Source organism: Elgaria multicarinata, chromosome 9 (assembly GCF_023053635.1).
Source record: "Elgaria multicarinata webbii isolate HBS135686 ecotype San Diego chromosome 9, rElgMul1.1.pri, whole genome shotgun sequence".
NCBI lineage: Eukaryota > Metazoa > Chordata > Lepidosauria > Squamata > Anguidae > Elgaria > Elgaria multicarinata.
Genome location: NC_086179.1, coordinates 5,575,640 through 5,592,889, shown reverse-complemented (window position 1 = coordinate 5,592,889; position 17,250 = coordinate 5,575,640). Strand labels below are relative to the sequence as shown.

At 47.0% G+C, this 17,250-nt stretch overlaps 1 protein-coding gene across 2 annotated transcripts in view; it reads left to right on the top strand.

Annotated features, from left to right (window-relative positions):
* The window catches only part of EXOC4 (exocyst complex component 4), a 525,908-nt gene that overhangs the window by 442,412 nt on the left and 66,246 nt on the right, over positions 1 to 17,250 (top strand). For both annotated transcript variants that reach the window (XM_063134612.1, XM_063134611.1), the window contains exons 13-14: positions 8,908 to 9,063; positions 11,039 to 11,217. In XM_063134612.1, coding sequence (XP_062990682.1) covers positions 8,908 to 9,063; positions 11,039 to 11,217 — 335 coding nt within the window. The remainder of the gene's footprint in view (positions 1 to 8,907; positions 9,064 to 11,038; positions 11,218 to 17,250) is intronic.

The window sequence follows — 17,250 nt, the reverse complement described above, 5'->3', positions numbered from 1 at the left end:
ACCTTCGGTCCATCTGTCCAGGTTCCCCAGCCCAGTGACCTGAAATCCTTGGTAATGCCAAGGATTGAACCGGCGACCTTTTGGGTTATAAAACATTTGCTCCACCATTGAATTTGCTCCTGCATTGAGCAGGGGGTTGGACTCGATGGCCTTTTAGGCCCCTTCCAACTCTACTATTCTTTGATTCTATGATCCTATGAATTGGACAGATGGACAACCATATGTCAGGGATGCTTTAGGGTGGATTCCTGCATTGAGCAGGGGGTTGGACTCGATGGCCTTATAGGCCCCTTCCAACTCTACTATTCTTTGATTCTATGATCCTATGAATTGGACAGATGGACAACCATATGTCAGGGATGCTTTAGGGTGGATTCCTGCATTGAGCAGGGGGTTGGACTCGATGGCCTTTTAGGCCCCTTCCAACTCTACTATTCTTTGATTCTATGATCCTATGAATTGGACAGATGGACAACCATATGTCAGGGATGCTTTAGGGTGGATTCCTGCATTGAGCAGGGGGTTGGACTCGATGGCCTTATAGGCCCCTTCCAACTCTACGATTCTATGATTCTATAGCCCATCCTCACGTCATATGAAGCAGTGGAGGCCAGTGGCTCCGATGTCAGGAAGGTGGTGAATCCGTTCCGGGTTTTGTCAGCCCCAGTCAGAACTCTAAAGGAGCTCCTTTAGAGTTCTGACTGTGGCTGACCAAAACCCGGAACGGATTCACCACCTTCCTGACATTGGAGCCACCGGCCTCCACTGCTTCATATAAAAGCTAGCGTATATTGAGTCAAACCCTTGGCCCATCTTGCCCAGTAATGCTTTCCCAGTGGCACTAAGTTAGGGATGAGAAACCTGCAGCCCTTGTTAATGAATGCACCTCTCGAACACATGCACACATTCCAAGATACACCCGTCTTAAGGGTTCTTTTAATGTTGGCAGCAGCATGTCTTGTCAGATTTGTCCCTATGGTGCGTACACACACACACCGGTACGTCCATTCCAAACAGGAATATTCCAAATTTAACACACAGGCATCAAGACATAGACATAGTATTGATCATGTTGGGAATTAGCTGAGTGGTGAAAAGCACTTTATGAACTCAAAGGTTGATTTATTCAGTTCCTATACAGCGAATAATCTGAGGAATATTAAACAGATAAGGCCGAAAACAAAATGAATTCTGTTGACTTCCACGCACAGGACTCCAGCGGTGGGGAAATTAGCTTAAAGTCCCCGGTGGTGTCTAGACCAAGGATTGCTATGCGTAGAAGACTGGGCCAAGTACATACATGGTGGATCTGGGTCTAAGTAGGCCGGGTTATGGGTCTTGGGTGTTGTAAAAGTTTGGTCTAGACAACTTGGGACTCTGTGATGGACCTGGGAGCTGGGGCAACTCCTGTGGTGGCTGTAGGAAAAGGAGCCTTGAAAAAGGCTATAGGGGAGTTGTTGTTTCAGCAATAAGTGGGGACCTAGGCCTTAGCTAGACCTAAGGTTTATCCCGGGATTGTCCCAGGGTTGTCCCTGCCTGCTCCTGGGATCCCCTGTGTGTCATTTACACGAACAGGGATGACCCTGGGATGATCCTGGGATAAACCTTAGGTCTAGCTAAGGCCTTAGGTAGCCAAAACAGGGTGTTTCGTGGGGGAAAGGCTTGTCGAAGCTCCCTGGCAGAACGCCGGATTCTGTGGCATGAGACTGAATTCAGCAAGGAGAGAGAGAGAGAAAGAGAGAGCAGGGCTGGTGCCAGACTATTTTGCGCCCTAGGCAAGGCAATCTACTTGCATCACCACCACCACTACCACCACCAAAATTGCCAACTCTGATTTTTAAGAACAGATGTTTTGTAGGAAAAACAAAAAGCACAAAACTTGAAACTGCTAAATTTATTTTAAAGTGCAAGAATAAAGTAATAATCAATTTTTGATTATCTTTCGCAAAAACAAAAAATATTTTGGCACACAAATCGTTTTGAACTAAAGGGCACTCGGTATAATGCATACCTCCGCCATTGGCAACACAACATTAAAACCTTTTACTTCACACACCTTTAAGTATATATACTATTTAAGGTTACTGTTAGGGTTAACAGTAGGGCCTCGTGTGGTGCAGAGTGGTAAAGCGGCAGTCACTGCAGCCGAAACTCTCCCCACGGCCTGAGTTCGATCCCAGCGGAAGCTGGTTCTCAGGCAGCTAGCTCAGGTCGACTCAGCCATCCATCCTTCCGAGGTCGGTAAAATGAGCACCCAGCTAGCTGGGGGAAAGGTAGCCGTGACTGGGGAAGGCAACAGCAAACCACCCTGCTACAAAGTCAGCCAAGAAAATGTCTGCAGAAGCAGCCGTCCCTCTAGGAGTCAGCAATGACTCAAGTGCTTGCGTGAGAGTTTCCTTTCCTTTCCTTTCCTTTCCTTTCCTTTCCTTTCCTTTCCTTTCTTAGGGTTAACAGTATTGTTCGTTACAAACTAACAATGAACTATTATATTTTCCTTTTATTGTTATTTTTTCTTAAAACAGCTAATTTGTATAAAACTGTGACCCTTAAAGGTCAGTACCGCGCCCCTCTGAGGTCTGCGCCCTAGGTGGCTGCCTAGTTGGCCTAATGGTAGCGCCGGCCCTGAGAGAGAGAAAGCCAAAAGTACTAAATGTGCAGTACCAAAATTTTGGGAGGCACAGGCTTGGGTTTTTATAACGTTCAGACAAAGCATGTGCCTGGGCAAACTGAACGCTGAAAGAATTCTTCTTTCTGACGTCTCGGAGGTCCTTTGTCCAACTCTAATCAGGCCAGGGTTTCCCAGGGATTGCTGTGCAGGAGGGCACTGCCTGACTACCATACTTATCCCTAATTATGCCACACTGAGGAGGTGTGCGGCTCTTTGCCTAGTATTCACGCCTATCTCCTGATTACTGTGCTTAATCTAATGGCGAGGCACTCCATTTTAGTGTGCTTGATTAATTCCTACTGCTGATTCTTGACTGAGTACATGACCGGATGCTAATGACCAGGGAGGCACGCACTTATTGGCCTGTCTTCATAGAATCATAGAATAGCAGAGTTGGAAGGGGCCTACAAGGCCATCGAGTCCAACTCCCTGCTCAATGCAGGAATCCACCCTAAAGCATCCCTGACAGATGGTCGTCCAGCTGCCTCTTGAAGGCCTCTAGAGTGGGAGAGCCCACAACCTCCCTAGGTAACTGATTCCATTGTTGTACTGCTCAAACAGTCAGGGAGTTTTTCCTGATGTCCAGCTGGAATCTGGCTTCCTTTAACTTGAGCCCGTTATTCTGTGTCCTGCACTCTGGGAGGATCGAGAAGAGATCCTCGCCCTCCTCTGTGTGACAACCTTTCAAGTATTTGAAGAGTGCTATCATGTCTCCCCTCCATCTTCTCTTCTCCAGGCTAAACATGCCCAGTTCTTTCAGTCTCTCTTCATAGGGCTTTGTTTCCAGACCCCTGATCATCCTGGTTGCCCTCCTCTGAACACGCTCCAGCTTGTCTGCATCCTTCTTGAAGTGTGGAGCCCAGAACTGGACGCAATACTCTAGATGAGGCCTAACCAGGGCCGAATAGAGAGGAACCAGTACCTCATGCGATTTGGAAGCTATACTTCTATTAATGCAGCCCAAAATAGCATTTGCCTTTCTTGCAGCCACATCGCACTGTTGTCTCATATTCAGCTCATATTCAGCATATTCAGTCTTGCCTATTCAGCCGGGGAGGCGAGCCTTCCGGATGTTTCTTTTCGCAGGGGGCCAGGCGGAACCTCTTAAAGAGACAGGGCATAATATCTTGAAAGACTGAGACAAAATGTCTCTCAGGTTTCTATGACGGGTTGCCTGCCAACACCCTCCAGACGCTGTTGGATTCCCATCAGCAACTGCCAGCATGACCAATGGTTGAACCTAATGAGAGTTGTAGTCCAACAACATCTGTAGGGCCAAAGGTTCCCACCTCTACTTTAGGTGAATGTATTAGGGTGTGTTGAAACTCAGACCTTCTGGGTCCAAATCATGCCAATGGGGGCTGGTTGCTCCAGTGTCAGTGGGGCGGAGAATTCGCTCCAGGTTTCAGTCAGAACCAGCCAAAACTCACCTAACACACCTAATGCTTCTTTTATTCATATGTTTGGGCAATGCCCACTAGTTGCCCCCTTTTAGGAGGAGGTCATGATACGGATGAACTTTGTATTGAAACAGTCTTTTATAAGGAATGGTGTGCATGTCATAGAATCATAGAATCATAGAATAGTAGAGTTGGAAGGGGCCTATAAGGCCATTGGTTCCAACCCCCTGCTCGATGCAGGAATCCACCCTAAAGCATCCCTGACAGATGGTTGTCCAGCTGCCTCTTGAAGGCCTCTAGTGTGGGAGAGCCCACAACCTCCCTAGGTAACTGATTCCATTGTCGTACTGCTCTTACAGTCAGGAAGTTTTTCCTGATGTCCAGACGGAATCTGGCTTCCTATAACTTGAGCCCATTATTCCGCGTCCTGCACTCTGGGAGGATCGAGAAGAGATCCTGGCCCTCCTCTGTGTGACAACCTTTTAAGTATTTGAAGAGTGATCTCATGTCTCCCCTCAATCTTCTCTTCTTCAGGCTAAACCTGCCCAGTTCTTTCAATCTCTCCTCATAGGGCTTTGTTTCCAGACCCCTGATCATCCCGGTTGCCCTCTTCTGAACACGCCCTCCTAAAGTACCTACCGGTTTCTTGGAAGTTAACGCATGGTCAGCACAAATGGGTTTTCCGAGCCCTGATGACAGCTAATAATAATAATAATAATAATAATAATAATAATAATTTTATTTGTTACCCGCCTCTCCCTCTGGATTGAGGCGGGGTACAACACGAACGCAAACAGCATATAACTAATTAAAACATTTAAAACTAATACATTATTAAAAGCTAAAAGACTGATATTATCACATTGGAAGGATAAATGTTCACTCCCACAATGCAATGGACAGAGGATTTAACAACATTATCAACATTTGAACGGGTGGTATATATAGACACCACTTGTGAGTGGATAAATATATCGATGTTTGGCCTGCTTTTCTTGACACCTTTGCATAACTATATCCTTTTTTTTCAAATGAATGGTATATCCTATGCTTGTTCTTTTTTTTTCCTACCCACAATTTGTTTTCTGTTCTGTTTCGTTAAATTCACAATAAAATAAAATAAAAAGCAAAACCAGCCGGAACTCCAAAGGAGCTATTCAAGTTGCTTCCCCAAAGCCTCACCTGGAACGCTCTGCTTCGCGCCTTGGAAGAACTCCTTTAGAGTTCTGAGTGGTTCCTACTGAAACCCGGAGCGGATTCACTGCCCCCCCCGACCTTGGAGCCATCACGCTGTCTACTAGGGAGCTAGCCCCCCGCCCTCCCTCTAGCCCCCTGGCTCTGTTGCATGGCATGAGTTTGGGGCACCAGGGCAGAATCGACTCCTGCTGACGTCAGACTTTACGTACTTGGAAATGCGTTTGTCACGCAATAAGTTTCCCCTTATCAAAGGCCCCGGCCCCTATGCCGTTTCATTTCCAGGGACTATTAGCAGCCAGCCAACCAGATTTTGGAAGCCGTGCAAGTCTGGCTTTGCTCCGACGGCTCAAGCAGATGTCTCGCGCGCTCAATGCGCTGAGCTGTGGAGGAAGGGAGCCCTTTCTTTCTCTTCAATGCCCTGTCACCTGTTCGTATGTTACACCCTTTTCCCCGCCCCCTCCTGGGAGCCAAATACAACACAGCCACACAGATGGCTCCGTCTGTGGCCCATTGAGCCAAGAACTAATTATGAGATTGTCACGCTGGTGGTAATGATTAACCCTATTACTGGAACTGGGAGGCGGGGGGAATGCATTGCTAGCTGCTCTGGAGTCGGGGATGGATTCTGGAATGAATTTTAGATTACAGTTCTGTTCCTATTTATTTATTTGCAATATTAATCTACCCCTTCTCGTTTGGATCAATCCCAGAGCAGTTTATACCAAAAGAACTGGATAACTGGAACCAGAATTTCCGAATATATAACACCAATTCTGGCCCGCTTGCATTGGCTGCCTATACGTTCCCGAGCCCAATTCAAGGTGCTGTTTTTAACCTATAAAGCCTTACATGGCTTGGGACCGCAATGCCTGATGGAACGCTTCTCCCGACATGAACCTACCCGTACACTGGGCTCAACATCTAAGGTCCTCCTCCGGGTGCCTACTCCGAGGGACGCTCGGAGGATGGCAACAAGGGAGGGGGCCTTTTCAGTGGTGGCCCCCTGACTGTGGAATGATCTCCCCAATGAGGCTTGCCTGGCGCCAACATTGTTATCTTTTTGGCGTCAGGTCAAGACTTTTCTCTTCTCCCAGGCATTTAACAGCATTTAACAACATATGCTAAGTTTGTTTGTTTTTTAATGGACCCCAGAACTGTTGTTGTTTAAAAATGGATACTGTTTTATACTGTTGTTTTTATATTTTGATGGTTTAAAATTTTGTATGCTTTTTTTATGTTCACTGTATTTAACTTTTCTAAACCGCCCAGAGCGCTTCGGCTATGGGGCGGTATATAAATTTAATAATTAAATAAATAAGAGTATTGCCCCATGATATCATATTGGGAGGTTGGTTCATAGATTGGGGGAGAGAAAGCCAAAGTAAACAGATATGTTTTGAACAGACTCTTAAAATATGCTGGCGTTGAGACCTGATGTACCTCCAGGGGAGATCATTCCGCAGGGAAAGTGTTGCTGCCAACCAGAAATCCACTAGGCCATATGAATCCCATAATACCTCTGTGCCTCCCCCGCCCTATCCCTTAATGCTCCTTGCATTTCCTCTGCCACGTTTGGCAGCTGTCATCATCCCAGGCCCAGCTCCCACAATTCCCATTTCATACTGAGCATGTACGTGATCATAAAGAAACATGGCGGACAAGGTCCATGTTTTGGGGGGCTTCAGAAGCAACAGTTGTGTGAGACAGTCAACGTGTTCATTTTTCTCGAGAAGAGGAATTGCCACGTCCACGTGACGCTCTCCCAAAGAGCGGTGTGGGTGAACGTCACAACCATGTGGGGAGGGCTAAGCATGCTGGTCTTCGTACCCTGATTAGGAAAGGAGCATGCTGATCATGTGGGAAAGGCCCACCCAGGGCCGGTGCCAGATTTTTTGCGCCCTAGGCAGGTGAGCTGCTTTCACCCACCCACACCCACCCCAGTGTACCTCAGCACGGGGTGCCATCTCACCTGCCCAGCCGAAGCGAAGCCAGGACGCTGGGGTGGGAGAGCGGGGGGTGGTGGCTTCAGAACGGCACGCCCGGCCGGAAGCCACTCTAGGAGAGCGACTTCTGGGCACGCAGTTCCCAAGCTGCCCCACCCACCCCAGTGTTCTGGCTTCGCTTCGGTTGGGCGCCCACCCAACCAAAGCGAAGCCAGGATGCTGGGGTGGGGCCAGCTGGCCAGCGGCTTCGGAACGGCGTGCCCACCCGGAAGCTGCTCTGGAAGAGCGACTTCTGGGTGCGCCATTCCAAAGCCGCCCGCCCACCCCCCTACCGCAGCGTTCTGCCTTCACTTCAGCGCCCACCCAGCCGAAGCGAAGCCAGGACACTGGGGTGGGAGGGCAGCTTCGGAACGGCATGCCTGGAAGCTGCCCTCTCAGAGCCGCTGTGGGAGACCGGCTTTGGGGTGCGGCGGACGGTGCCCCCTTTACCTTGGTGCTCTAGGCAGCCGCCTGAGTGGCCCCTATGGTAGCGCCGGCCCTGGGCCCACCATGCCATCGGCTCTACCCACGTGGTTGCATTACGTACTGGAGCCACGTGACATAACTCACCAGAGATGCAGCTCCCGCGTGGCTAGCTAAATTTGCAAAGCGGGCTTCACAGTTGGAATGAAAGACCCTCACGTGCTCACACTAACTGAGGAAATTGCTTTTCTCAGGCAGGCAACCTCAGAAGCTTCCAATTGGGATGGAGTTTTGTATAAAACCAGACAGCAATACCGCTGTGACAAAATACCTGATTTGGTACTTTTCCAAGGGCCTCCTTCTCACCACACCTCCTTGAATTATTACATAATATTTGAATTCGTGGGAGGGTGTGTTCCAAAGGCTTATGTGTAGCAGGCACGAAGGGCCAAACTAACCCATCTCCGAGGTGCAAAACTGAGGAGGAAATAGTTGTATTTGCTAGACTGTGAAATAAAGGCCCCGGAGAAGTCACAGGGTCATTGGTGTTGTCATTTCAGACCTGAGTAGTCAAAACATACTGGTTAACGTAGTCTAGCAAAGAGACCTTCATCGACAAGGAAATGGGGAAAATGACGAAATTTTTCTCTTCCATCTCAAATAACTCTATTTTTCTGATATTGTTTTAGCAGAATACTAAGAGGAACCATTAGATTGTTCTACAGTATGCGCTTGAGGGCTATTCACTGTTCAAGGCAGTTTTTACTTTTATCTCATTTTCAATTTGGCATTGTTTTTTGGGTGTAGCTCAGGGGCTGATAGTTTAGGAAATGCGAAAGCACATTGTTCCAGAGAGTGGCGAAAGCTGAAATGGAAATTTAGGCTCGGGGAACCTGCAGCAAACTGTGTCATTTTGCTTTCGGCAGATTAAACTTAACAACTGCAAAATGAGTAGGGACGGTATCTTACTGTACCGACCAGTTGATTAAAAGACTTTACAAGCTTTTGAGTTGCAAAGAATTCTTCATCAACACAGCTGATTCCCAGTTATTCAGAGAACAAAGCTGATTATAATTGTCTCGACAGCATGGCGTATGGACACGCATACCGGGCACCCATCCCATGCGGTTAGTGGTGACGCTTATAACGTGCGCTGGAATATCAGATAATCAGGCAGGCAACACTTAACAAATTGACCTTACTTCTCCCTAACTTCACCGTTGCTCATTTGTTTTAGGAGCATTGTTCAGTCCGATGAAAAGCTGGTTATTAGTGCGTCTTGGGCAAAAGACGATGATATCACCAGACTCTTGAAATCTCTTCCGAACTGGATCAACATGGCACAGCCCAAGCAACTGAGGCCTAAGAGGGAGGAAGAGGAAGATTTCATCAGGTAACTTCATCCTAATCCGGTTTAAAATGATGCCAACTGCAATGACTAGAACAGGCCTTGACTGGGTTTTCTTATCTTGCCGTCTATGTATATAGAACCCTAAAGTATTATTATTATTCATGGAATCATAGAATAGCAGAGTTGGAAGGGGCCTATAAGGCCATCGAGTCCAACCCCCTGCTCAATGCAGGAATCCACCCTAAAGCATCCCTGACAGATGGTTGTCCAGCTGCCTCTTGAAGACCTCTAGTGTGGGAGAGCCCACAACCTCTCTAGGTAACAGATTCCATTGTCGTACTGCTCTAACAGTCAGGACGTTTTTCCTGATGTCCACCTGGAATCTGGCTTCCTTTAACTTGAGCCCGTTATTCCGTGTCCTGCACTCTGGGAGGATCGAGAAGAGATCCTGGCCCTTCTCTGTGTGATTTTTAATGTATAAAGGATGAAGTGCTTTGGGGGTTGCTTGTTACCAGGAAGTAGGGTTGGACTGTGGAATGTTCCCTTTGGGTATTGTAAGTTACTTAATAATGTGCGTTACTTTAGTGGATGACTCAATGTTTGACCGTCTGACCTCCTGATCAATTTTGCGAGCCTCCGCTGTCCAGCCGCCCACCGCCCCCCAACCCCCCGGGACAATCGGAAAAGCCTCTTCATGAGCTACTAAGTTGTTTTAGAAATCCCTGGTGACAAATGAGAGGCTTGTTATTACAACTTACCGGAATCCATTAGGAAAATTATGTTAAGGAATTCTTATCCCGTCCATGTGGGCTGGAGCCAGCCCAGGGTGACGTTGAAATTGGTCAGTCTCCTTGACGTGCTTTAAAAGAAAGCTTGGATTATTCTATTGCTGTGCCATTTGCTAACTGCTTTGAAGTATGATTGTTTGCTTATTGTTTTTAATGTTTGGTTGCGAGCAGCTTTGGGAGGCTTTTAGCTGAAAAGCAAGATTAGAATATTTCAAATAAAATAAAATAAAAATGCTTTGGATCTAGAGTAAAGCAGTCCCTCGTCAATCCCATTAAAATCAACAGGAGAAGTTACAACTAACTTATTTATTTATTTATTTATTTATTTATTTATTTATTACATTTTTATACCACCCAATAGCCGAAGCTCTCTGGGCGGTTCACGAAAATTAAAACCATAATAAAACAACCGACAGGTTAAAAGCACAAATACAAAATACAGTATAAAAAGCACAACCAGGATAAAACCACGCAGCAAAATTGATATAAGATTAAAATACAGAGTTAAAACAGTAAAATTTAAATTTAAGTTAAAATTAAGTGTTAAAATACTGAGAGAATAAAAAGGTCTTCAGCTGGCGACAAAAGCAGTACAGTGTAGGCGCCAGGCGGACCTCTCTGGGGAGCTCATTCCACAACCGGGGTGCCACAGCGGAGAAAGCCCTCCTCCTAGTAGCCACCTGCCTCAGGGGCTACTTGGCAGGGGCTCACAGAGAAGAGCCCCTGTAGATGATCTTCAAGCCCCATGGATTTCAATGGGACTGAAGTGTGAGTATCTCAGTCTGGATCCAACCCAATATGTTCAAGAACACATCCAGGTTGACCTCGTACCTGGAATTGAGAGCAGCTGATGTGTCAGTATAAGACCAGCATGTGCTAAGATCAGAGCACATGTAACATCCAAACCCAGGAAAAGCTGGCTGGGGAATGCTGGGAGTTGAAAAAAAATATCTGCCTAAACAAGCATAGGGCTGAGCCATAAGGCGATTCTTCCATTAACTGTAGAATCATAGAATCATAGAATAGTAGAGTTGGAAGGGGCCTACAAAGCCATCGAGTCCAACCCCCTGCTCAATGCAGGAATCAACCCTAAAGCATCCCTGACAGGTGGTTGGCCAGCTGCCTCTTGAAGGCCTCTAGTGTGGGAGAGCCCACCACCTCCCTAGGTCACTGGTTCCATTGTGTTGTTACATGTTTGCATTTGCCATGAACTTTTGTTGTTGTTCCAGAACTGCCTTTGGCAAGGAGTCTGAAGTGCTCATTGGGAACCTGGGCGATAAACTGATTCCCCAGCAAGAGATTCTTCGTGACGTCAGTGACCTGAAGGCCTTGGCCAACATGCATGAAAGCTTGGAGTGGCTCTCTGGTCGTATGAAGGCAGCTTTCTCCAACCTCCCAGTGGCACAAAGTGAGTAAACTCTGGAGACAAAGGGATATGACAACCAGCTTTCTGGCCATGCTGGCTGGGGGTGATGGGAGTTGTAGTCCAGCACATCTGGAGAGCATGAAGTTGGAAAAGGCTGGGTTATGTAGCCATTGCTACGGCTAGAACCCTGCATCAGGACATAGAGTAGAGACGTAATTATTTATGGCATTCTCCGCCACAGAATGTTGCGATGGCCACTGTCTTAGATGGCGTTAAAATGGAATTTGAAAAATTTACAAAGGAAATGTCTGCCAGTGGATAATTAGACACAATAGTTAAATGGATCCTCCATTTTTAAAGACAGTATTCCTCTGATCTCAGTTGCTAGAAGCCAGAGTGGGAACCAGCAGGAGTAGGCTACTGTGTTCCTGCCCTGCTTCTGGACTTTCTAGAAGCATCTGATTGGCTAGTGTAAGAAACAGGACTGCGGGACCAAATGGACCTTTGGCCTGGTCCAATAGAAGTTTTCTTATGTCCTTACACATTCAGCATTGGCTCAGAGGCAGCGGTGCTTTAGGCATTTAATAGGGATAAATGCCAAGTTCTACATCTAGGAAATAGAAACCAAAGGCACAGTTACAAGATGGGGGATACTTGGCTCAGCAATACTACAAACGAGAAGGATCTTGGAATTGTTGTAGACTGCAAGCTGAATAGGAGCCAACAGTGCGATATGGCTGCAAGAAAGGCAAATGCTATTTTGGGCTGCATTAATAGAAGTAGAGCTTCCAAATCACGTGAGGTACTGGTTCCCCTCTATTCGGCCCTGGTTAGGCCTCCTCCTGAGTACTGCATCCAGTTCTGGGCTCCACAATTCAAGAAGGACGCAGACAAGCTGGAGCGTGTTCAGAGGAGGGCAACCAGGATGATCAGGGGTCTGGAAACAAAGCCCTATGAAGAGAGATTGAAAGAACTTTGCATGTTTAGCCTGGAGAAGAGAAGATGGAGGGGAGACATGATAGCACTCTTCAAATACTTAAAAGGTTGTCCCACAGACGAGGGCCAGGATCTCTTCTCGATTCTCCCAGAGTGCAGGACACGGAATAACGGGCTCAAGTTAAAGGAAGCCAGATTCCAGCTGGACATCAGGAAAAACTTCCTGACTGTTAGAGCAGTACGACAATGGAATCAGTTCCCTAGGGAGGTTGTGGGCTCTCCCACACTAGAGGCCTTCAAGAGGCAGCTGGACAACCATCTGTCAGGGATGCTTTAGGGTGGATTCCTGCCTTGAGCAGGGGGTTGGACTCGATGGCCTTGTAGGCCCCTTCCAACTCTGCTATTCTATGATTCTATGATTCTAAACAGATTGGATTTTGAAGGATGTTGTTATTCTGATGCACAGTGGAGACAGTTGATGGGGTAATGTTCCACTTTAGAGAAGACGGCCCACTTGTAGGCCCCTTCCAACTCTGCTGTTCTATGATTCTATGACTCTATGAATGGCAAGTGGAAATGGTGTGGTGAACTACATGAGATGGACGAGATGGGGTTGGGAGAAGGTGGAAGATTGTGAAAAGCACTATTTTTAGTGGAAAGGCAGGATGTACATTTCATAAATAAATAAATGCAGAAAGGGCAGAGCAGGTATTTTGAGGAGGCCAAGACAGGGTGAGAATACGAGAAGTCTTGTTGGAGAAATGGGGGCTTGAGAAGGATTTTTGAAGGAATTGAGAAACAGAAGTTGGAGGCAGTTGCAGGGGAAGGCACCAGCGTGGGCGTCAGATGTGCAGATGGCAGCAGGCGGCAGATGAGAGATGGGATGAAATGGGCAATGGGAAAGTTCTGGTCACCACACCTAAAAAAGGATATTATAGAGCTGGAAAATGTGCAGAAAAGGGCAATTAAAATAATTAAGGGGCTGGAGCATCTCCTCTACGAGGGAAGGTTACATCAGCTGGGATTGTTTAGCCTGGAAAAAAGGAGGCTAAGGGGAGACATGATAGAGGTGTACAAAATCATGCAGGGTATGGAGAATGTGGACCGGGAGACATTTTTCTCCCTCTCTTAAAATACTAGAACCCAGTGGGGTCACCCCATGAAGCTGATTGGTGGGAGATTCAGGACAAATAAAATGAAGTATTTCTTCACACAGCACATAGTTAAATTATGGATCTCACTACCACAAGATGTAGTGATGGCCCCCAGTTCGGAAGGCTTTAAAAGCAGGTTGGATAAATTCCTGAAGGCGAAGGCTATTGGCTGCTAGCATGGCTGGTTGTATGCTATCTCCAGTATTCGAGGCAATAAGCCTGTGTGCACCAGTTGCTGGGGAACATGGGTGGGAGGGTGCTGTTGCGCCATGTCCTGCCTTGTTGGTCCCTGGCCGATGGCTGGTTGGCCATTGTGGGAACAGAGTGCTGGACGAGATGGACCCTCAGTCTGATCCAGCAGGGCTCTTCTGATGTTCTTATGTTCGTAGAAAGGGGCTGATCTTGGAGGGACTCTGAGGATCTTTGACAGCGGTTCAGGTCAGGAGGCTACTAGCCCTGATGGCTACTAGCCCTGCTGGTTGTGTGCTCTCTCCAGTATTTGAAGCAGTAAGCCTATGTGCACCAGTTGCTGGGGAACATGGGTGGGAGGGTGTTGTTGCACCATGTCCTGCCTTGTTGGTCCCTGGCCGATGGCTGGTTGGCCACTGTGGGAACAGAGTGCTGGACGAGATGGACCCTTGGTCTGATCCAGCATCAGGGCTCTTCTCGTGTTCTTATGTTCTTATGAAAGGATTCTGGCATCTTCTCATAGCTTAAAAAGAGGAAAATGCTCCGTTTCTGAAATCCGTCCTAGATCAACCAGAGGAAACTCAGACAATCGGCAATCATTGTGTTTCCTATTGGATATTCCACTAGAGTTTTATTCAGGATTGATTTGATTTAAATCAAATTGATTTACATCATGATCTAAATTGATTCTCTGAAGGACACAGTTTTAATGATTTAAATCACAGTGTAAATCACTAGTGAGGAAGATTCTATGTATTCCTTTTTTAGTAGAAGTACATTACCGTTTAATATAACCTTAATAGATATTCAGAGAGGTAGGTTTCTTTAGAAAGGTGGTACACACTGAGCAATTATCCCGATTTTTTCCCCCAGATTTTTTTTTTATCAGAAATGCTAGGTGTTTCCGTTCTACAGTGGAGGATACATGAAGCAGAAGTGTCCTCAGGAATCAGGGCTGCATGAATGAGTTCGGTTCACTCTTGGGCCATAGGGATCATCCCTGTGCATCCACATGACGTACAATGGATCCCGGGAGCAGGGAGGGATGATCCCTCCCCTGCCCCGGGATCTCACCCTCCCCTTCGAGCCTGCTTTTTCCACGGTCTCGGGGTGATCCCGTGGAGCGAGTGTGTGGGTGTTGCAGTTTGTCCCGGTTCCTTGTGAGGAGTCGGGACCTGCGCACGGGGCGCAGAGTCCTCAGGAGCTTTGCGCCCGTCGGGGATGGGGTGGGAGGAGCAGATATTTTTTTTAAAAAAGAAGACTTACTTTCTGCGCACGAGCGCTCATGCGCTCCTTCTTTAAAACAAAAAAATGGCGGCCGCAATGTCACATGCTGCGTGTAGACGGATGCGACGATCTCGTGATCATAAAATCGTGAGATCGTAGCGGTACAACCCCCTGGTCTCTTCCCCTCCCCTATCCCTTGCATTTATATCCAGACTCCTCTTTGTTCAGATCTACTCCACCTCCCCAAATTCTCTATTCATTGCCCTTCTCTATTTTTGCACTCAGGGAAAGAAGCAAGGCTGTGTGTGTGTGTGTCACAGAGAGAGAGAGAGAGAGAGAGAGAGAGAGAGAGAGAGAGAGAGAGAGAGAGAGCTTGGACTTCTGTACACCCCCTGCAGTGCAGAATAGGACCAATCAGGTTATCTTCTGTCTCCATAAATTGCCGTTAACGTATTCATAGTGTACAATTAGAAGCTGTATAATTAGCATTCATGATGCTATCTTTGACTTAGGCTCTGTTCTCTTACTAATCGTTTTTAAGAAAATTTCAAAATCTGATTTAAATTTTAAAGAGCCAATTTAAATTTTTAAGGACGCCGATTTAAATTTTAAGAAAGCCGATAATCGTTGATTTTTATCAACCCTGAGTTTATTAAGTATCTCCCTTTGGTATTGTTAATTATTATTATTTATTTATATAGCACCATCAGTGTACATGGTGCTGTACAGAGTAAAACAATAAAATAGCAAAACCCTGCCGCATAGGCTTACATTCTAATAGAATCATAATAAAACAATAATTAATTATGCAAATAGACTTATTTACCTAGCCACATCTAGGAATAATTTATCAGGGAGTTTCCAAACATTTCTGAGCAAACAGGCCTTGGACATCCCATGAGCATGCAACAAACCTTTCTGTTGACTCTAATGGACCCAGGGTGTGTCTAGACGATGCCTTATCCCGGGATCATCCTTGTGCGTCCACATGACGCACAGAGGATCCCGGGGGCAGGCAGGGATGATCCCTCCATTTCCCCGGGATTACCGGGACAGCTTTTAGCCCGATTTTCCCCGCAGTCTCAGGATCGTCCCGAGACCGCGGTAGGTGTGGGCAGCCATCCCAGTTTAGGCCCTGCTCCTCGCGAGTAAACGCAAGGAGCCGGGAACCAGGCACAGAGCTCTTCAAGTGCTCTGTGCCCATCGGGTGGGGAGGGGAGTGAGGGGGCTTTTCTTTTTACTTACCTTTGCGCTGGAGCGCAGGTGCGCACCAGCTCCTTTTCTTTAAAAAAAATGGCGGGCGTGACATCTTCCTTCCTCCTGGGACGAAATGCACCACGTGTGGACTGCGGGGGAGGATCTCGCAATCAGCATATCGCAAGATCCTCCCCCCCTCTGCCGGGAGGTGTAGACATGCCCTCTGATGTCCAGTGAAAAAGATGGTATTACCTGAAGGCAGCTTTCCTCTGCATAAGGAAATAGAAACCAAATGCACAGTCACAAGATGGGGGATACTTGGCTCAGCAATACTACAAACGAGAAGGATCTTGGAATTGTTGTAATCACAAGCTGAATAGGAGCCAACAGTGCGATAGGGCTGCAAGAAAGGCAAATGCTATTTTGGGCTGCATTAATAGAAGTATAGCTTCCAAATCACGTGAGGTCCTGGTTCCTCTCTATTCGGCCCTGGTTAGGCCTCATCTAGAGTATTGCGTCCAGTTCTGGGCTCCACAATTCAAGAAGGACGCAGACAAGCTGGAGCGTGTTCAGAGGAGGGCAACCAGGATGATCAGGGGGGGTCTGGAAACAAAGCCCTATGAAGAGAGACTGAAAGAACTGGGCATGTTTAGCCTAGAGAAGAGAAGATTGAGGGGAGACATGATAGCACTCTGCAAAGACTTAAAAGGTTGTCACACAGAGGAGGGCCAAGATCTCTTCTCGCTCCTCCCAGAGTGCAGGACATGGAATAACGGGCTCAAGTTAAAGGAAGCCAGATTCCAGCTGGACATCAGGAAAAACTTCCTGACTGTTAGAGCAGTACGACAATGGAATCAGTTACCTAGGGAGGTTGTGGGCTCTCCCACACTAGAGGCCTTCAAGAGGCAGCTGGACAACCATCTGTCAGGGATGCTTTAGGGTGGATTCCTGCCTTGAGCAGGGGGTTGGACTCAATGGCCTTGTAGGCCCCTTCCAACTCTGCTGTTCTATGATTCTAAGGGATTTATGGTTTGAACACCTGAGCTCCAGCTTACTTTTCAGGCTTGTTCAGGATTTGGGGTTCTGGCTTTTTAAAAGTATTTGCACAATATACCAACTGGGATGGGTGACTTTATGGTTAATCTGTCAAAGGCCGCCCCTTCCCACAGATAAAAATTCAATAACCTTTTTTTCTTTCTCTCTGCCACAATTATCACTCTTTTAAAACCAACCCAACTAATGGAGTGGGTTTTATCACGACCTGCCGTCTCTGCCTTCTTCATTATTTAGTGTTTGCTAAGCTGATGGCACTTCTGTGGCTCTCGCCTTATCTGCGCTTCTTCAGAATTGGATTTTTTTTTTTTTTGTATTT